General features: G+C 45.1%; 1 protein-coding gene across 1 annotated transcript in view; it reads left to right on the forward strand.

Annotated features, from left to right (window-relative positions):
• syne1b (spectrin repeat containing, nuclear envelope 1b) overlaps positions 1–22,850 on the forward strand; it is a gene marked incomplete at its 5' end in the record, with an annotated part of 448,744 nt that overhangs the window by 114,880 nt on the left and 311,014 nt on the right. Inside the window, 9 exon segments of the mRNA XM_084310306.1 lie at positions 6,287–6,395; positions 6,543–6,707; positions 8,729–8,896; positions 10,587–10,763; positions 15,645–15,785; positions 18,931–19,091; positions 20,041–20,191; positions 21,508–21,735; positions 22,285–22,383. Of these exon segments, the coding sequence (XP_084166432.1) occupies positions 6,287–6,395; positions 6,543–6,707; positions 8,729–8,896; positions 10,587–10,763; positions 15,645–15,785; positions 18,931–19,091; positions 20,041–20,191; positions 21,508–21,735; positions 22,285–22,383 (1,399 nt within the window).

A 22,850-nucleotide genomic window follows, 5' to 3' on the forward strand; every position in this document is an offset into this window, starting at 1 on the left:
ATACAGTACTGATAGTCCTTATTGTACCTGCCCCTACACACATACAGTACACTGATAGTCCTTATTGTACCTGCCCCTACACACATACAGTACACTGATAGTCCTTATTGTACCTGCCCTACACACATACAAGTTCAAGTTCAAGTTCAAGTTCTTTAATAGTTGTCATACAGAAGTACAGAATACTTTCATACAAAATGCTTCTTACTGTTACGCTCCAGAGACTGTGCTAGACAAGATAGTATCAAATAACATAATAACATAATATAGCATGAATTTAGAAGAAGAAAATGAGGTCACAGTGTTCGGTATAGACATATGTACAATGTTCTGAGTTACCATATAATATACGATACACAATAATATGCAGTGTACTAATGTACAGTACTATCTAGTGCAAAGCAGAAATGGGATGAGGTACAATTTTAGGTACAATTTACAGTAAGGTGTACGAGTTGTAGTGCAATCCTTCATCCATAAATATAAATATAAAGTGTGGGGAGTGGGTGCTACAGTGTGTTTGTTTAAAGTGGGTGTGTGCTATAAAGTGTGTGGAGTGGGTGCTACAGTGTGTTTGTTTAAAGTGGGTGTGTGGGTGTGGATGTGTGTGCTATGTGCGTTTGGTGGTTGTTGTTGTGTAGTGTTCATTCATTGTTCGTTTAGCAGCCTGATGGCCTGGGGATAGAAGCTTCTTCTGAGTCTTTCTGTGCTCGCCTTGAGACTCCGGTATCGCTTGCCTGACCGCAGCAGTTCAAAGAGGCAGTTGTTCGGGTGACTGGAGTCTTTAATGATTCTCTTAGCCTTGCCCTTGCAACGCTTGTAGTAAATGTTCTGGAGGGTGGGGAGCCCCCCTCCAATTGTGCGTTCGGCTAAACGTGTCACTCTTTGTAGTCTGCTTCGGTCTTGTGCAGTGCTATTCCCAAACCAGGAGGTGATGTTGCCGGTCAAGATGCTCTCTATTGTACATGAGTAGAAGTTCTTAAGGATCTTCTGGCTGACTTGGAACTTCCTTAGGCGCCTGAGGAAGTAGAGGCGTTGTCGTGCCTTCTTCACAACACTGTCAATGTGTGTGGTCCATGTCAAGTCCTCGGATATGTAGGCTCCGAGGTACTTGAAGCTGTTGACTCTCTCAACCGGTGCCCCGTCGATGCTGAGGGGGCTGTAGTCCTTGACCCCCGACCTCCTGAAGTCCACAATCATCTCCTTTGTTTTGCTGACGTTCAGGGAGAGTCTGTTTTCCTGGCACCATCCCGCCAGGACCTTGACCTCTTCCAGGTCCATACAGTACTGATAGACCTTATTGTACCTGCCCCTACACACATACAGTACTGATAGACCTTATTGTACCTGCCCCTACACACATACAGTACACTGATAGACCTTATTGTACCTGCCCCTACACACATACAGTACACTGATAGACCTTATTGTACCTGCCCCTACACACATACAGTACACTGATAGACCTTATTGTACCTGCCCCTACACACATACAGTACACTGATAGATAGAGATGTTCCGATACCATTTTTCCCTTTCCGATCCGATTCCGATACCTAAGCTTTGGGTATCGGCCGATACCGATATTTATCCGATACCAGTGCATACAATTTTTTTTTTAAAGAATTATATAAATTATACTTTTTTTTTTTTTTTTTTTTCAGATACTGTTATACTGTTTTTTAGTAATAACTAGAACGTATGGTATTTATTCAACAACAGGTGATTGTATAGATTTGTATTAGTATCATTAATCAATGAGTATGGGCTGCAGCACTGCAGATATACCCTACTCCAATGATCCACACGGACATTAAACGGTGTTGCACTCGCTACTCAGTGGCTCTGCAGATATACCCTATTCAGTCTGTAAGCTAGTGGCAGATAGAACGTTCATGTTGTGATTTTTGATGCAAAATAAATATTCAACATTCTCTTTTGAAACTCCGCCTCAGACTCTTATCCTTTGGCACTTGCTGTACTTTGCTTGCAGGTCTGCAGCCATTATTGCTGGATTATGTGAATAGCACCAACTTTAGACACGGTAACGTTATCAAGCTAAGCTAACTGACCTAGCTCGCCTTCCCGCATTGACATTAAGATAACGTTAGTAATAGTCAGCTAACGCTAGTCCGTAGCTACTTAACTTAAATACAATTCACCGTGGGTGCATTATTGTTGATAGACGGTCACGGACAGTGTTAGGTCCTGGAGAAAGGCAGGCGATCATCTGATTTGATGTAACGTTAAAAGCGGATGTTGTTCCAACTAGCTATCTTTCCAGCTAATGCTATCATAACACCAGCCAAACACATCCCGATTCCCGTCCGAGCTCCCCGTCACACTGCACTGTCGGGGACAATGGAATTTAAGAAAGTGTATCTGCTGTTAAAATGACACAGCATCACACTTTAAAACATGTTCATTTTATAATCCTCACTCTCCGCAGGACTCGGCAGGAGATAAATTACATCATGGGATCGGAGGCTAGAATTTACGTGTACTCGCCGATACCGATACCAGCATTTTAGGCAGTATCGGCGGCATTTCCGATACCGGTATCGGTATCGGAACAACTCTACTGATAGACCTTATTGTACCTGCCCCTACACACATACAGTACACTGATAGACCTTATTGTACCTGCCCCTACACACATACAGTACACTGATAGACCTTATTGTACCTGCCCCTACACACATACAGTACTGATGGACCTTATTGTACCTGCCCTATACACATACAGTACTGATAGACCTTATTGTACCTGCCCCTACACACATACAGTACACTGGTAGACCTTATTGTACCTGCCCCTACACACATACAGTACTGATAGACCTTATTGTACCTGCCCCTACACACATACAGTACACTGATAGACCTTATTGTACCTGCCCCTACACACATACAGTACTGATAGACCTTATTGTACCTGCCTCTACACACATACAGTACACTGATAGACCTTATTGTACCTGCCCCTACACACATACAGTACACTGATAGACCTTATTGTACCTGCCCTACACACATACAGTACTGATAGACCTTATTGTACCTGCCCCTACACACATACAGTACTGATATACCTTATTGTACCTGCCCCTACACACATACAGTACACTGATAGACCTTATTGTACCTGCCCCTACACACATACAGTACACTGATAGACCTTATTGTACCTGCCCCTACACACATACAGTACACTGATGGTCCTTATTGTACCTGCCCCTACACACATACAGTACACTGATAGTCCTTATTGTACCTGCCCCTACACACATACAGTACACTGATAGACCTTATTGTACCTGCCCCTACACACATACAGTACACTGATAGACCTTATTGTACCTGCCCCTACACACATACAGTACTGATAGACCTTATTGTACCTGCCCCTACACACATACAGTACACTGATAGACCTTATTGTACCTGCCCCTACACACATACAGTACTGATAGACCTTATTGTACCTGCCCTACACACATACAGTACACTGATAGACCTTATTGTACCGGCCCCTACACACATACAGTACACTGGTAGACTAAGTGCACTGTTTACCAAACCAAACAGAATGTACAGTACATACTTATTTTGCAGAAATGGAAACATCAACACAATTAAATTAACACAAATAAATACATTTAGTGTATCTATCAGTTAAATTGCACATTTAGGTTAATTCATTTATATACACACACAAACACATTTATCTATATATTTATATAATGTATTATTTTATATTATACTTCTATATTATAACTAGTGGCGTCGCGTGGGTAAAATAACAGGGGATGCCAAAAAAAGTTATTAAAAAAAAATATATATGTATTAATATTTATTTTATTTGATTTTTTTTTTAATATTTAAGCCAATCAGTCACCATGTACACCACCACTCTGTCAGGATCTAGGGGTACCAGTACTGTATATTTGGATACCGCATATGTCACAAATGTATCAGTACTAAATACCTATATGTCCCTATGCCATAAATGTCATGTATGTTGTGTATGTCATAAATGTCAATATGAATTGAAAATGGGGGACCCTGATGTAAACAAGACGAACGTCTTTCTCTGGTCTACATCCCCTTAACAATTGTGTGTATTGAGCCGTACTGCATTCTGCAATCTGTTAAATAAAGTTTTCATTCATTCATTAATTTGCTGTCTCGTTATAACACAAACAGCTCACGTTAGTCACCATGAACCATGACCAGCTTACGTTAGTTAGCATCCAAGCTAGCCTGATAACGTTAGTAGTTTAGCTAGGCTGCTTACCTGGCCAATAATGTGGTCCTCCTCGCTCCTCCTGGACAGATATATCATAATATCCACAGTGGTGTGCTGTGCTGGTCCTCAGTAAATGTCCTGCCGGCGAAAAATAAGTGGCTAATAAAGTGCTAAATGTTTGATACACTAATAGAGGATTCGGTGCCCGCTCTGTTAATAACATTTTCAATCAATCAATCCTGCGAGGGGATGACGTTTAGACGTTGTCACGTGACTCACGTTAGATGCCCGTATGTGGATGCTAGAGTACTTTTCTGTCAGAGGGACCCGTGTTATCATGTGGAAAGTGCTTTATTAAGCTTGAATCCTATTGGCTAATAATTGGTTTTGGACTCCACACCCATGAATCACGTGGTGGAAGCTAGTGGTCTGCAAGGGCCTTGAAATGAAGCCTGTGCCCAGCCCGAGCCCGTGAACTTCAGGCCCTGCCCGAAAATAAGCCCGACTGTAAATAATATTTTAAGCCCTAGCCTGCGTGAAAACCAGAAAAAAATATTATTATTATTATTAAAATAAAAATAAAAATGTATTTGTTTTAAATATTCAAAACACGGTTTTATATGAACTTAATAAATAAACAAAAACGAAAATGTCCAATAGGTCTGCCTAAATAACACATCACGCTGAAAACTAAGAAGCATTTACATAGCCTGTTTCGCTCTTATTAGAATGCCGTCCCAGTGCTCGCTTATTAGACAGCCTCGTAAAACTTATTGAAGGCTATAGAATCTTCTTTGACACACACACACACACACACAACACAATAGCCTACTCAGTCACTATACAAACAAACAGAAATCAGATTTCGAGCAGAGCAACATAATCAAAGCACAACAAAACAGGGCAGCAGCACCCAGCAAATAATAAACATCAGACTCACCACTTCGCTGTTGACGTCAGCAACGCGTTGAACAACGTTAACAAAACTTCGCCAACCGGCTACATACATCCAAGAACAAATTAAAACGTTCGCCAACTGGCTATGTTCCAACACAACCAATGCCACTTCGGTCCGGTTCATTTGTTCATCAATCCACCTGAGGGTCATCACTGTTCTCCCTCGAGTTCTCCCCTGAGTTCTCCCTGCGTGCTGCGGTAATTACATCCAAATGTTTATCTGATGACAGCTTGCGCGAAAGAGAAAACGAAACTTAAGGAAAACGAAGGTTATCCTATAACCCTAGTTATGAAAAAAAAGAGAGAAAAAAAGAGAGAAAAAAAATGAAAAAAAAAAAAACGGCGGTGCCCGGCCCGGCCGAGCCCGAATTATTTATTTAAAAATAAAGCCCTACCCAGCCCGAACCCGTCGGGTCGGGTAGGGCCCCGTCGGGCTTGGGCAGGGTTGCAGTGCACTAGTGGAAGCTAGGGAAAGACACCCCCCTCCTCCCCTCCTGCCTGAGCTGCAGTGACTGACTGAGCACAGTGACTGCCAGCCTGCCTCAGTGAGTCAGTGTAGAGAGAGTGAGAAAATTCAAAAAAAATTATAACACAGAGATGAAAAATAATGATTTTTGATTATGATTGTAAACTATATAATTTTCTTTCTTTTTTTTCATATTTCATATTCATATTTTAATGGGGAAGCCTGGCTTCCCTTGGCTTCCATGAGGATTCGCCACTGATTATAACCCCTAACCCCTGCAGGTTGTCACCTTGTACGGTCGCCACCGGCGTCGGTGTGTGAATGTGTGAGTGAACGGGTAAAAATGTGAGAACAAATTGTAAAGCGCTTTGGATAAACGCTGCTATATAAATGCACCTTTTACCATTTACATTGGGATGATGTTTTTTTTTTTTTATCACGGATTGGGACTTTGACGTATAGGACCCAGACGTTTTACTGCAGTCATATGATTGAACCCGATATGGTCCACGTTTCTGGCTTCCATCCTGACGTCTGGTGAGCTTTTAATCGGGTGTGATTCTCCTCTTGAACCAGGTGCACTGAGCTCTAATGGGGTGTGATTCTCCTCTCAGGTACGCTGAGCTCTCCTGTTGGCTGATCTCTAAAGAGAGTCAGCTCAGAATGATGAGGAACAGAGCCAACGATCCCAGCAGATATGGCCAGGTGAAGGCTACCATCACAGTAAGTCGTGTCCCCCCACACACACACACACACACACACACACACACACACACACACACACACACACACACACACACACACACACACACACACACACACACACACACACACAGGTTCTGTGTCGTCACTCTCCCTTGCCGTCCCCAGGAGCTGAGGAACGACGCGGAGCTCCAGGAGGGGAACCTGGGCTGGCTGAGGGCCCGTCTGGCCGCGCTGATTGAGATCTGCGCTGACGTCGACGCCCAGAGGCAGGGAGGGACTCTCAGCAAACTCTCCACAGACTTCAAGGGCCTCCTGGCCTCTCTGACCGAGGTGAGTCCACTCACAGGACGTCACCTTAGTTATTATTATTATTATTATTATTATTATTATTATTATTATTATTATTATTATTATTATTATTATTATTATTATTATTATTATTATTATTATTATTATTATTATTATTATTATTATTATTATTATTATTTTATTAACCTTTATTTACCCAGGGTAGGTTCTCTGAGCACGGATGCACTTTTTCAGCTACGCCCTAGGCCTAGACAGTAAACAATAACAGTAAATAGACAGTAAAATAACAAATAAAATTATAAAAACAACATAAAACAATGATAGAAATGATAAAATATTTAAGTAAAAATAATAGAAATAAAAAGAAATAAGACAATAAAATAACGATCATTTAAAAGCTAGTTTAAAAAGGTACGTTTTTAGCTGTTTTTTAAAAGTGCCAACCGAGTCTGCTGTCCTAATGACCTGCGGGCGGGCGATCTGGGGTCTGGGGTCCAGGCGGGCGGGGTTCTGGGGTCTCCTAGCGGTGGGTTCTGGGGTCTCCTAGCGGTGGGTTCTGGGGTCTCCTAGCGGTGGGTCTGGGGTCTCCTAGCGGTGGGTCTGGGGTCCAGGCGGGCGGGTTCTGGGGTCTCCTAGCGGTGGGTCTGGGGTCCAGGCGGGGGGGTTCTGGGGTCTCCTAGCGGTGGGTCTGGGGTCCAGGCGGGGGGGTTCTGGGGTCTCCTAGCGGTGGGTCTGGGGTCTCCTAGCGGTGGGTCTGGGGTCCAGGCGGGTGGGTTCTGGGGTCTCCTAGCGGTGGGTCTGGGGTCTCCTAGCGGTGGGTCTGGGGTCTCCTAGCGGTGGGTCTGGGGTCCAGGCGGGGGGGTTCTGGGGTCTCCTAGCGGTGGGTCTGGGGTCTCCTAGCGGTGGGTCTGGGGTCTCCTAGCGGTGGGTCTGGGGTCCAGGCGGGTGGGTTCTGGGGTCTCCTAGCGGTGGGTCTGGGGTCCAGGCAGGTGGGTTCTGGGGTCCAGGCGGGCGGGTTCTGGGGTCTCCTAGCGGTGGGTCTGGGGTCCAGGCGGGGGGGTTCTGGGGTCTCCTAGCGGTGGGTCTGGGGTCTCCTAGCGGTGGGTCTGGGGTCCAGGCGGGTGGGTTCTGGGGTCTCCTAGCGGTGGGTCTGGGGTCTCCTAGCGGTGGGTCTGGGGTCTCCTAGCGGTGGGTCTGGGGTCCAGGCGGGTGGGTTCTGGGGTCTCCTAGCGGTGGGTCTGGGGTCCAGGCGGGCGGGTTCTGGGGTCTCCTAGCGGTGGGTCTGGTGTCTCCCAGCGGGGGGTCTGGTGTCTCCTAGCGGTGGGTCTGGGGTCTCCCAGCTCGGGGTCTGGTGTCTCCTAGCGGTGGGTCTGGGGTCTCCTAGCGGTGGGTCTGGGGTCTCCTAGCGGTGGGTCTGGGGTCCAGGCAGGTGGGTTCTGGGGTCTCCTAGCGGTGGGTCTGGGGTCTCCTAGCGGTGGGTCTGGGGTCTCCTAGCGGTGGGTCTGGGGTCTCCTAGCGGTGGGTCTGGGGTCCAGGCGGGGGGGTTCTGGGGTCTCCTAGCGGTGGGTCTGGGGTCTCCTAGCGGTGGGTCTGGGGTCTCCTAGCGGTGGGTCTGGGGTCCAGGCGGGTGGGTTCTGGGGTCTCCTAGCGGTGGGTCTGGGGTCTCCTAGCGGTGGGTCTGGGGTCTCCTAGCGGTGGGTCTGGGGTCCAGGCGGGTGGGTTCTGGGGTCTCCTAGCGGTGGGTCTGGGGTCCAGGCGGGCGGGTTCTGGGGTCTCCTAGCGGTGGGTCTGGTGTCTCCCAGCGGGGGGTCTGGTGTCTCCTAGCGGTGGGTCTGGGGTCTCCTAGCGGTGGGTCTGGGGTCTCCTAGCGGTGGGTCTGGGGTCTCCTAGCGGTGGGTCTGGGGTCTCCTAGCGGTGGGTCTGGGGTCCAGGCGGGGGGTTCTGGGGTCTCCTAGCGGTGGGTCTGGGGTCTCCTAGCGGTGGGTCTGGGGTCTCCTAGCGGTGGGTCTGGGGTCCAGACCCTAACCCTAACCCTCTCCCAGGCGGAGAAGATGGTGCTGGCCGTGGGGGACTGTGTGCAGTTCAGGGAGGAGGTGCGAGCCGCGCTGGACGAGCTGCTCACCGGGCAGCAGGAGGCGCACGGCGAGGTGGCCAGGATCCTGGACGCTCAGACGGCCAGCGAGGGTCAGCAGCTTCTGCTGGTCCACCAGGTGACCGGTCAACCTCATCCTGTCACCCTCATCCCCTCATCCTCTCAACCTCATCCTCATCATCTCATCCTCTCAACCTCATCCTCTCAACCTCATCCTCTCATCCTCTCAACCTCATCCTCTCATCCTCTCAACCTCATCCTCTCATCCTCATCCTCTCATCCTCATCCTCTCAACCTCATCCTCTCACCCTCATCCTCTCATCCTCTCAACCTCATCCTCTCATCCTCTCATCCTCATCCTCTCATCCTCATCCTCTCATCCTCATCCTCTCATCCTCATCCTCTCAACCTCATCCTCTCAACCTCATCCTCTCATCCTCTCAACCTCATCCTCTCATCCTCATCCTCTCATCCTCATCCTCTCATCCTCATCCTCTCAACCTCATCCTCTCATCCTCTCAACCTCATCCTCTCAACCTCATCCTCTCATCCTCATCCTCTCATCCTCATCCTCTCATCCTCATCCTCTCAACCTCATCCTCTCAACCTCATCCTCTCATCCTCTCATCCTCTCAACCTCATCCTCTCATCCTCTCAACCTCATCCTCTCATCCTCATCCTCTCATCCTCTCAACCTCATCCTCTCATCCTCTCATCCCCTCATCCTCTCACCTCATCCTCTCATCCTCTCAACCTCATCCTCTCATCCTCTCATCCTCTCATCTCATCCTCTCATCCTCTCAACCTCATCCTCTCATCCTCTCATCCTCATCCTCTCAACCTCATCCTCTCATCCTCTCATCCTCTCAACCTCATCCTCTCATCCTCTCATCCTCATCCTCTCATCCTCATCCTCTCAACCTCATCCTCTCATCCTCTCATCCTCTCATCCTTTCAACCTCATCCTCTCATCCTCATCCTCTCATCCTCTCAACCTCAACCTCATCCTCTCATCCTCTCATCCTCATCCTCTCATCCTCTCATCCTCTCACCCTCATCCTCTCAACCTCATCCTCTCACCCTCATCCTCTCATCCTCATCCTCTTATCCTCATCCCCTCATCCTCTCAACCTCTCATCCTCTCATCCTCATCCTCTCATCCTCTCAACCTCATCCTCTCAACCTCATCCTCTCATCCTCTCATCCTCATCCTCTCATCCTCTCATCCTCTCATCCTCATCCTCTCATCCTCATCCTCTCATCCTCATCCTCTCATCCTCTCATCCTCTCAACCTCATCCTCTCATCCTCACCCTCTCATCCTCTCATCCTCTCATCCTCTCATCCTCATCCTATCATCCTCTCATCCTCATCCTCTCATCCACATCCTCTCATTCTCTCATCCTCTCAACCTCATCCTCTCATCCTCTCATCCTCATCCTCTCATCCTCTCATCCTCTCATCCTCATCCTCTCATCCTCTCAACCTCATCCTCTCATCCTCTCATCCTCATCCTCTCAACCTCTCATCCTCATCCTCTCAACCTCATCCTCTCATCCTCATCCTCATCCTCTCATCCTCATCCTCATCCTCTCATCCTCTCATCCTCATCCTCTCAACCTCATCCTCTCAACCTCAACCTCATCCTCAATAAAAGCAAAAACAAGTTTACCACGTATATATACGTGGTTGGCCATGAATGTGTTAACGGTTCCGGAACCGGAAGTTAGGAGATGGGAGGTTCTTGGTGCCCGACCCTGCAGTACTGTAGGCATGAATCAGTCCCTCTTCACCCTCCGGTCTCTCCAGCAACTGCTGAAGCGGCTGAAGCTGAAGCGGAGGGACGTCCAGCAGCAGATCGCCCGCGGCCAGCAGCTGCAGGCGGAGGAGGGGCTGGGAGAGAGTCTGCAGCAGGACCTGCAGAGCCTGGAGCACACCCTGAGCAAGATGGAGCAGAGCGTGGACTCACAGGAGCAGAGCCTCCAGGTCAGTACCCCTCCATGTCCACAGGAGGGCGGTCTTTATCCTATAGCCCTAACCCTAACCCTGAGCAAGATGGAGCAGAGCGTGGACTCACAGGAGCAGAGCCTCCAGGTCAGTACCCCTCAGTGTCCACAGGGCGCTCTGTATCTGCCCCTTTGAACCCTTTCACTACCACACTACAGACGGTTAACCCTTTCACTACCACAATGTAGTGTGGTAGTGAAGGGTTAACCTGTAGTGTGGTAGTGAAATGGTTAACCTTCTGTAGTGTGGTAGTGAAATGGTTAACCTTCTGTAGTGTGGTAGTGAAAGGGTTAACCTTCTGTAGTGTAGTAGTGAAAGGTTAACCTTCTGTAGTGTGGTAGTGAAAGGGTTAACCTTCTGTAGTGTAGTAGTGAACGGTTAACCTTCTGTAGTGTGGTTGTGAAAGGTTAACCTTCTGTAGTGTGGTAGTGAAAGGGTTAACCTTCTGTAGTGTAGTAGTGAAAGGTTAACCTTCTGTAGTGTGGTAGTGAAAGGGTTAACCTTCTGTAGTGTAGTAGTGAACGGTTAACCTTCTGTAGTGTGGTTGTGAAAGGGTTTGTTGTGTGGTTGTGAAAGGGTTAACCCTTCACCGTGTGGCAGTGAAAGGGTTAACATTATGTATTGTTGCAGTGAAAGGGTTAACCCTTCGGTAGTGTGGTAGTGAAAGGGTTAACCTTCTGTAGTGTGGTTGTGAAAGGGTTAACCATTCGTCGCGCTGCAGTGAAAGGGTTAACCTTATGTATTGTCGCAGTGAAAGGGTTAACCCTTTGGGAGTGAAAGGGTTAACCTTCTGTAGTGTGGTAGTGAAAGGTTAACCTTCTGTAGTGTGGTAGTGAAAGGGTTAACCCTTTGTCGTGTGGCAGTGAAAGGAGTAACCTTCTGTATTGTTGCAGTGAAAGGGTTAACACTTTCTGTAGTGTGGTAGTGAAAGGGTTAACCAGTATTACCTTCCTGTGGGGTTAAACGCGGGTTAAAGGAACACGCCAACATTATGGGAAATGCGCTTACTGTCTCCGGAATCAGACAAGAAGATCGATACCAATTTGTTCTCTGTACGTTCTAGTAGAAAGCTACCCGACTGCAGGCTAGCCTAGCTTCAGTAGCTTGGCAAAAATGAATGGAAGCGGATACGGACCACTTAGCCTAGCTTAAAACTCCGGGAGAGGTGTTTCTTTGGCCAACAGCGAGGCTAGTGGTCCGTATCCGCTTCCATTCATTTGTGCTAAGCTAGGCTAGCTTGCAGTCTACTGAACGCACAGAGAGGCAATTGGTATCTATCTTCTCATCTGAATCTGGGGAAGTCGGTAAGCGCATTTCCCACAATGTTGGCGTGTTCCTTTAACCCTTTACTATCACACAACCGGCTGTCGTGTGGCAGTGAAAGGGTTAACCCTCTGTGTATTGTCACAGTGAAAGGGTTAACCGTTTTGGTAGTGCGGCAGTGAAAGGGTTAAAATGCCATAGCAGACCTGGGATAGAATGGTACAAGATCGATTTCCACAGATGTACTTTATCTAAATGCAGTCATTAGGGATGTTCGATGTTGGCTTTTTTTTACCGATATCCGATATACCGATATTGTCCAACTCTTAATTTCCGATACCGATATCAACCCCCCCCCCCAAACTGAATAATTTCAGGTAATTAACATTACATATATCTTGTCGTGGAATTAACACAACATTATGCATACTTTTCACAATAAATAAAAATAATAATTTGTTCTTACTTGCTTGCCTGGGTAAATAAAGGTTAAATAAATGTAAACAAATTTAAAGATTACATTAAGATTACCGATCATTTCCGATATTACATTTTAATGCCAGTATCGGCCGATAATATCGGACATCCCTAGCAGTTATGTATCTTGACAATAAACACTCCCAGCGTTCCCCACCGAGAGCCTAACTGCACATTGTGTACAGATGATGGAACCCCTTCTTGTTGTGGTTAGGGTTAGGGTTAGGTGTGAAATGGTTACCATGGTCAACACTCTGGGCAAATACCAGGTCAGCTTCGCGTTATTTTCTCCAAGGTTACGAGTCGGGTCAGCACCAGGTCATTTCAACCCTCCTTTTCTCACAGAAACCTGGAGCTGTGGTCACTGATGTGGTCCGACGACTAGTCTGGGGATAACAACAGGTTGAGATCTAATACCTTTTCTCCAGTAGAGACATCTAACGTTTAAAGAAACGTAAGCGTGTAAAGAAGGCTCACGTCTCTAAAGCTCAGTGCATCAGAAGGGTTTCTCTCAGGTCTCTACTCTGTCCTGTCCATCACAAGCATCAGGCTACATCGATCCACTGTGTCTGACCGTCGACGTCTGTCTGTTGGACAGGGCTGATGCTGGGTCCGTCTCTGTCAGATCTGTGTCCGTCTTGATGGAGGGTGAACTTTTGGCATACTGTAGGTTTATTGAGAAGAGATAAATTTGCCCCCCCTCAAAAAATATAGCTAATATGAAAGACAACCCCCTCCACAAAAGAGGTAAAAAATTAGGGGTTCAAAACATTTATATATCCTTCTTACCTGTAACTATATATAATAATACAGGAGAATACACATTTATATATCCTTCTTACCTGTAACTATATATAATAATACAGGAGAATACATATTTATATATCCTTCTTACCTGTAACTATATATAATAATACAGGAGAATACATATTTATATATCCTTCTTACCTGTAACTATATATAATAATACAGGAGAATACATATTTGAAAGCGGTACAGAATGCCTGAGAGCCTCACTGCATTATATTCCATTATATTCCTGGATGTTGTCTCTTCCTTTACATAAATAAACACATTTCCACCATAAATTGGTGCAAAGCTCAAAATCTCCTGGGGGAGGGCCGCCAGACCCCCCCACTTGAAGTGCCCCCCCCCCCCGAACCTACGCCCCTGACTTCTGGAACTGACGGAATACGTCACTGTTGTTTCATGCGAAGGCACGATCACATTAGATTCTAATTTAGAAAATAAACAGTAATACCTTCCGTAGATTTTCTTCCCATTGGTTGACGGATCAAGGGAGCCGCAGTGAGACAGGATGTTCAGTGAGACAGGATGTTCAGAGAGACAGGATGTTCAGTGAGACAGGATGTTCAGTGAGACAGGATGTTCAGTGAGACAGGATGTTCAGAGAGACAGGATGTTCAGTGAGTCAGTGAGACAGGATGTTCAGTGAGACAGGATGTTCAGAGAGACAGGATGTTCAGTGAGACAGGATGTTCAGAGAGACAGTGAGACAGGATGTTCAGTGAGACAGGATGTTCAGAGAGACAGGATGTTCAGAGAGACAGGATGTTCAGTGAGACAGGATGTTCAGAGAGACAGTGAGACAGGATGTTCAGAGAGACAGGATGTTCAGAGAGAGAGACAGGATGTTCAGAGAGACAGGATGTTCAGAGAGACAGGATGTTCAGAGAGACAGGATGTTCAGTGAGACAGGATGTTCAGAGAGACAGGATGTTCAGTGAGACAGGATGTTCAGAGAGACAGGATGTTCAGAGAGACAGGATGTTCAGAGAGACAGGATGTTCAGAGAGACAGGATGTTCAGAGAGACGGGATGTTCAGAGAGACAGGATGTTCAGAGAGACAGGATGTTCAGAGAGACAGGATGTTCAGAGAGACAGGATGTTCAGAGAGACAGGATGTTCAGAGAGACAGGATGTTCAGAGAGAGAGACAGGATGTTCAGAGAGAGAGACAGGATGTTCAGAGAGAGAGACAGGATGTTCAGAGAGACGGGATGTTCAGAGAGACAGGATGTTCAGAGAGACAGGATGTTCAGAGAGACAGGATGTTCAGAGAGAGAGACAGGATGTTCAGAGAGACAGGATGTTCAGAGAGACAGGATGTTCAGTGAGACAGGATGTTCAGAGAGACAGGATGTTCAGAGAGACAGGATGTTCAGTGAGACAGGATGTTCAGAGAGACAGGATGTTCAGAGCATCCAAAGACTTTGAACCTGCAGTGTCTGACTGGACCAAGACTTGAGACCCTCCAACCTACTGTTGCTTAAAAACAAGTAATTGGGCAAACGGTTAGTAAAATAAACAGCTAGTACAGTTATTTAATACCCAACCCTTGTGAGTTTATAAGAACAGTACTGTTGCAGTGTTCCATTATTACATTACACGTTACATTTCATTATCTAAACACGGATTACAGCTCGGTCTTAAAACAAAGTATTCTGTCTTCTCTCTCAAGCTTGACAACTAAAATCGGCTACAAAAAAAGGTCCCTTCCTGAAGCTCGAGTTGTTCATATTCAGAAAGAAAATCGAGATAAACGGAGGGCATTTGACTAGAAAGTACTTCCCTTACGTCCTCGTAGACAAGATAGTAAAACAAAAAGAGACCCTAATTTCACCTCTTCCTCACACACCGACATAGTCTGTCCTCTGGGTAGTGGTAATGATTTTAGTGCAAAAAACTTGCATTCTTAGTTAGTTGCTTTGGATGAAAGCCTCCAATAAATTATTTGTGTTGTGACTGTTTGTTGTTGTGTTGTGACTGTTTGTTGTTGTGTTGTGGCTGTTTGTTGTTGTGTTGTGGCTGTTTGTTGTTGTGTTGTGGCTGTTTGTTGTTGTGTTGTGGCTGTTTGTTGTTGTGTTGTGGCTGTTTGTTGTTGTGTTGTGGCTGTTTGTTGTTGTGGCTGTTTGTTGTTGTGTTGTGGCTGTTTGTTGTTGTGCTGTGGCTGTTTGTTGTTGTGTTGTGACTGTTTGTTGTTGTGTTGTGACTGTTTGTTGTTGTGTTGTGACTGTTTGTTGTTGTGTTGTGGCTGTTTGTTGTTGTGTTGTGGCTGTTTGTTGTTGTGTTGTGACTGTTTGTTGTTGGTATCCCCAGGTGACCTTGGCAGCCTGGCAGGAGTTTGCCAGCCAGCAGGGGGCGGTGCAGGAGTTCGTCCACAAGGCCCGCTCTGCCCTGGAGAGAGACCTGCACTTCAGCAGCCCAGAGAGCCTGGCGGTGGAGCTGGACCAGGCCAAGGTCGGTACACATTGTATTACATGCTGTGGAGCTGGACCAGGCCAAGGTCGGTACACACTGTATTACAGGCTGTGGAGCTGGACCAGGCCAAGGTCGGTACACATCGTATTACATTCCGGATACCGGGAGCTTGGTGCGTCAGGCAAGAGTGATAGGTTTATTCAGTTCATTAAGTTAATGTCTAATATTTTACATCCAGCTCCTCTGGGTGCATAGGTCTCTGGAATGTGCCAGTGGGTGGAGTGACCAGGCACCCAGGCAGGCACCCAGAATACTTTGACCTGATGACCTGTGTGACCTAATGTGCATCCATGGCTCCATCGGTCCTCCGGCCACAGGCCAGTGAGAGGAGCAAACCAGATTCATCCTTAGACTACCATATAGTACGACCAAGCCTGTCTGATCACCAGTGGCTCGCTACATTTGGAACTTGCAAGAGTATTTAAGCCATGATATGTTTGTCATTCTGGAGCCTTGCTGTGGTCTCCAGGGCCCTCATTTATCAATTTTTCTCAGAAAGTATTCTATTTTCATACGTAAGCACAGAATTTAGAATGTGTGCACGCACAAAAAAAACAGGACTTATCACACGTGCGTACACAGGTCCTACGCACACCTGTCTTGATAAATATGACTTTGATCCTACGTTTGAGCTTGTGCACTGTTTTAAGTATTTGCATACCAGAACCGCCCCGATTAACCATATACGGTAATGGAACACCCCCATGAAATGTGGAAAAGTGGACTAACCCGAGCAAACTCTGAGAGACTTCACTGAGAGCGAGATTGATCACCGAGGTCCAACCAACAAATTGAACGTATACAGCATTTCCCGTTGTGAACAATCTTATTTGGAAACATGACACACAGAATAATAGTATTTAGCGTTTTATTTTAAACAATATTTAATCGTATGATTATAGATATTTTTAGAGAATAAATAAATCCAATGAAGTTGCCAAGTTCACAGACAACTCTGCGCTCTAATGCCTATTATGTGCGCTCGTCATGAGCCCGTTCTGGTCAGAGTCATATGGCTTCAGTGGATAACTATGATCTGCATTTAAGTGAATATGAATGAGACTCCGGCCACCGGCACATTATCAGCCAAAATGCGCATCGCAGATTATCTGTACATTGACCAAGTGGAATCCCGTTCACATTACTGATTACTGATGGAGCAAACTCTGAGAGATTGTTCACAGAGGCGCTGCCGAACCAAGATATAATGATGTGTATAATATAATGTGTGTAGAGGCATATGATACAATCTATTTTGTTGTTGGTATTAGGCAGCCTATATGAAGTACATATAATAGCAGCCAGCCCATAGCCTACATTATGCAACAGTAACTTGCGCATATAATAACACACAGCCCTGCGAAGCCTGTATACAGTAAACTAACTTGATCATTAATCTAGCTGTTGTATCTTTACGCTTATGAAAACATAAGCGTAAAGATAGGCCGTCGCTTTAGCCTATATTCTCAAATTGCATTTAATGGCTGAATGAATGAATGAAAACGTTATTTAACAGATTGCAGAATGGGTACAATACAGTACGGCTCAATACACACAATTGTTAAGGGGATGCAGACCAGAGAAAGACTTTTGTCTTGTTTACATCAGGGTCCCCCAACTCGAGTCCTCGATATCCTCGCGGACGGACCAGTATACCTTTATATCATATCATATTCATATCATAGTTTACTCTATCAGCCTACCAGCATGTAATACGTTCTTTGTTAGAACTCAACTCGTTATTATTTTGCGCATAGATTGCAGAAATACGGGGACGTTTTGATTTAGGCTTTGACACAGAATACAAGTCATGATATCACCCACACGATATATGCTCTGTGTCCAGAGCATGTATGCTTTTCATTCATTTAAGACACATTTATTGCAAGGGTTTTGTATACACATACACTCAACAAATAACCTCTGTCTGTTCTCGTTGCAATGCGTTTATATCGTGGGTGTTCATATGACTTGTATTCTGCTTACAGCTTCGGGGTTCCACTTATTACGTTTAACAATGGCAAAGCCTTTTAAATATAATCAAAACGTTCCCGTATTTCTGCAATATATGCGCAAAATAATAACGAGTTGAGTTACGCGGAGCGCAGTCAGTGCTTATTTCCGCGTTGTAAAAATATTCTACCACCGGGCGCCAACTACGCATGGTCCGACCTGTGCTTAAATATACGCACAAAGTCAAGCACAAGTTCAAATTGATAAATCCCACACTTTGCTTAGAAATGGTCGTACGCACGGGTTAAGCACATATCCGTGCGTACGTCACGTTAATAAATGAGGGCCCAGGACTGTTCCTCGCAATAAATACCATCGATTGACTTCACATTTGTTTCCTGAATTCTGTCCAGCTGTCTTGGGACAAAAAACCTCCCTATTGACTCCCATGTTAAACACGTTAAAACACGACGCCATTGCAGATTGAATTTATTTTTTATTTTTTAAATTCATCTAGGCCCCTTTATGGACATTTACATATGCATCATTACACATTTTTTCAAGATGGCCGCATTGCCTTTTTTAAGGCTAAACGTGAATAATTATTCTGATTAGTATAAAAAAAAATGTTGGAGTCTTAATTTGTTAAGAATATAGTTATCATATTATTATGCTTCAGCCTGTACCTTTTCAGTCACTGCTCAAATCAAAGACTGTTGAATGATTGTGCATATTGTCTGTGATGACTGAACAAAAATCCTACTACTACTAAAAGACCTCGTGCCTGACCTCCTCTTGTGTGCTGAACAGGTCCTGTTGAAGCAGTGTGACCCTAACCCTACTAAAAGACCTCGTGCCTGACCTCCTGTTGTGTGCTGAACAGGTCCTGTTGAAGCAGTGTAACCCTAACCCTAACCCTAACCCTACCCTGATCTCCTCTTGTGTGCTGAACAGGTCCTGTTGAAGCAGTGTGACCCTAACCCTACTAAAGTACCTGGTGCCTGACCTCCTCTTGTGTGCTGAACAGGTCCTGTTGAAGCAGTGTAACCCTAACCCTAACCCTAACCCTACCCTGATCTCCTCTTGTGTGCTGAGCAGGTCCTGTTGAAGCAGTGTAACCCTAACCCTACTAAAGTACCTGGTGCCTGACCTCCTCTTGTCTGCTGAACAGGTCCTGCTGAAGCAGTGTGAGGCGGAGGCCTCCCATATGAACACGCTGCTGAAGAGGGCGACAGAAATCCAGCTTGGACCCCAGAACAGGACTCTTCTCCTGGACCAAGCTCGCTCCCTCAGCGAGCAGGTGGACAAAGTGGAGGCCGGCCTCAAGAAAGAGTAAGATAAAGACTAAACAATAGACTAATGTTGTGGAATATTTTAAAAGGAGCCAAGACCGTGAACTGTAGAAAAATTAAGATAGTGGCCACAGAAAAAGTATCCTCCGTTTACAATCGGAGACGAGTGTAACACAAGCTCAGACCAGAAAAGTGAGAAAGAGCTCTGGTCAGACTTCCAATTAAATACACCATCTGGAAATGACAAATGAATACACTGATGACACAATGAAAACAAAGATGGGTTTAGGGGGTTTTGTCGTGTATGACACAAGACTGATATGAAGACAACAAGAAAAGAACAAGATGTGATTTTCTTGGACATGTCATATCTAAGACAAACTGTCCTGGGCCTTGGTCGTTGTTTTAAGAACACTGTTAAGACTGTCACTCTAGTGTCTGAGAAACTGTATACTAGTTAACTATATTAACTAGTCAAGGCTGTACATGGAATATGTATTTAACAGAGCTATGAAAATGCTGTCTAGTACACTGTACACACTAATAGGCCCAGTGAGCTGTACAGATGATGTAATAGGATGAAGCATAATATTTTCCATAACACTAAACAATAGAAACACTTTAGTTACGTCAGGTTCAAATGAAAGTCTTAACTAAACACATGCTGCCCCTAGTGGTTGGTATTTTCACCGTGCTTACACCCGTCGTTTGGTGATGTCTGAGTGCCTCTTCGTCACTGTCTGTCTAGGAAAGAAAAGAGGCGCTCTTAGTCTTGACATCACCGATAGAAAATATCAACCGCTAGGGGGCCGGCAAAATGACCACGTGTTTTAGTTACTCTAACGAGTCCAACGGACAGCAATGCCATCCCCCCCGTTCTCTATCTGTTTTGTGATGGATCAGTGTGGCCGCTCCCTTACTGTTGCATGTTATATTTTGTGGTCTGATGTTTTTAAGTAGCAATAGTAATCGTCTTTCTGTTGTTCTAGTGTCAAGGCTCTTGAGGGGATGAGGACTCAGTGGGAGAGGTTTGGAACCGGGTTCGAGGCCTTTTCCCTGTGGATATCTGACAAGGAGAGACAACTGGATGTCCTGAAGAGTTCTACTGAACTTCTCGAGCAACAGATCAACATGGTGAAGGTACTGTGTATTATAAAACACGCAACCTTCTAAGATGATCCTAATAAGTCCTACCTATACCTTGTTATTATTGCACCCTACGTATAATAATATATAGTGTATTACTGTGTTATAAAGCTGTAACCTTCTAAGATAGCTTAATAAAGACAAATATAATAATAATAATAATTATGACTGTCAAAGATAACGCGGTATTAACACGTTATCGCCAGATTCTATTAACGCCACTATTTTTTTTAACTCACGATTAACTTTTAAGAAATGTTATTTTTTATTTTATTAAATTTTTTTACTTAATTTTTCACTCAGGTGTATTATTGATGCTCTCATTGATACTATGTTTGTTTCTGAAGTGTGTGTGTGTGTGTGTGTGTGTGTGTGTGTGTGTGTGTGTGTGTGTGTGTGTGTGTGTGTGTGTGTGTGTGTGTGTGTGTGTGTGTGTGTGTGTGTGTGTGTGTGTGTGTGTGTGTGTGTGTGTGTGTGTGTGTGTGTGTGTGTGTGTGTGAGAGAGATATAGAGAGAGGGGGGTGAGAGAGATGAGGAAGGGGCAAGAGAGAAAGAGAGCTGGGAGAGTGTGTGTGAGAGAGAGAGGGGGGGTGCGAGTCCTCAGACCTTGTGTGGGTGAATGTAACAAGTTCCTAACGTTTTCTTTCCCCTATTATTTCATGCACACTTTATTCATTGTTTTAAATTATTATTTTCTTAAGTTATTTTGTGCATGACTGTTTTGAATTTGATGCAAATTTGCAATGCATGAGCATTTTGTGTTAAATGGCTGCATAAAGCAAGCATTTGTTGACTCATGTTGATAAGAGTATTACAACTTGGAACTTGAAAAAGATCAGTTACAATTTTTTTTAAATGCGATTAATTTGCGATTAATCGCGAGTTAACTATGGACGATCATGCGATTAATCGCGACTAAATATTTTAATCGATTGACAGCACTAATAATAATAACAAGCACATGTGCTACTGTATAATAGTGCTATAGCTACTGTACCAAAATCACCAAAAGTCCTCAGTTTTTTTATTTTCTTTTTTACGTTTGATAACATTTTAGTCTTATTGTCGTCATGCTTTGATAGACAGACCCTCATCTGCACCTTGATCACACTGCCCACTTGCTCATATGCGTATATTCAGAGTTAATTATATTGTTTACACTGCCTATGTTTACTTTTCTACTGTACTATTACCCTGCCCATACCTGTACCTCCCCTCCCCCCTCCCCCATGCTGCTATGATGGCTGAATTTCCCCAAGGGGATCAATAAAGGAATATCTCATCTCATCCTCTTCCTCTCCTCACACCAGGCCGTGGGCGCGGAGCTCGGGGAGCGGGCGGAGGTCTTCTCCCGGCTGGAGTCCGACTCCCAGGCGCTGGCCCAGTTCGTGTCCTCGGGGGAGGCGGCTCGCATCAAGGCCCGCCTGACCCAGATCGGCCGGTACTGGGAGGAGCTGAAGGAGAGCGTGCAGCAGCTGGACCGACACCTGGAGGAGAACTCCTCTCAGCAGCTCCGGTTCAGCACCAGCCTGGAGGAGGTACTGGACTTCAGTTATCAGATCGTATCAGAATCAGAATCAGACCGGTCTTCATCGCCAAGTAGTTTACACACACAAGGAATCTGATTTGGTCGTTTTTGGTGCGACATTAACGGACAGATGGTAGAATAAAATAGAAGGTAGAATAAGATGAAATGGAATATAAACTAAATTAAAATAGGAGCACAATCGAATAGAATTATAAAATTAAATTAAATACAATTGTATTATTTTATTATTATTATTTTATTATTATTATATTATTAGGATAATATAGAGTTGTATATAGAGTATATATCCAACACCTGGAACGCCCTCCAACTGACTCAGAAGCTGAAGGTTCTTTCTTCTCTTGCTGCGTTTAAAAGTATCATCTCTGACCACTGTGTCGACTTATATGAAATCACTGATAAACTATGTCTTGTTTTGTAAGCTTGTTGTCGCTGTAAATGAGGGTAGCCTCAGTGTCTCGGGAGTTGAAATAAAAGGTTTTAAATGAAATATACGGTACAGTACATGTGTTTACAGTATATCTGGTTTGTCTTCCAGGCACAAACAACACTCGGTGAACTACATGTGAAGCTGGAGCATCCCATCGACTCCTGCACCTCGTCACCAGAGACCTACCGAGCTCTGCAGAACCACATGGTATTTATTTACATATCTTAACACCCTAACCCTAACCTCGTCACCGGAGACCTACCGAGCTCTGCAGAACCACATGGTATTTATTTACATATCTTAACACCCTAACCCTGACCTCGTCACCAGAGACCTACCGAGCTCTGCAGAACCACATGGTGTTTATTTACATATCTTAACACCCTAACCCTGACCTCGTCACCAGAGACCTACCGAGCTCTGCAGAACCACATGGTATTTATTTACATATCTTAACACCCTAACCCTGACCTCGTCACCAGAGACCTACCGAGCTCTGCAGAACCACATGGTATTTATTTACACATCTTAACACCCTAACCCTGACCTCGTCACCAGAGACCTACCGAGCTCTGCAGAACCACATGGTATTTATTTACATATCTTTAGTCTTTACTTCTCTTTTTCATTTTGGAATATCTGGACTATCTTGTGTTTGTACTTTTTTTATATTA

This window comes from Notolepis coatsorum, assembly GCF_963971535.1.
Source record: "Notolepis coatsorum genome assembly, chromosome: 3".
NCBI classification, from domain to species: domain Eukaryota; kingdom Metazoa; phylum Chordata; class Actinopteri; order Aulopiformes; family Paralepididae; genus Notolepis; species Notolepis coatsorum.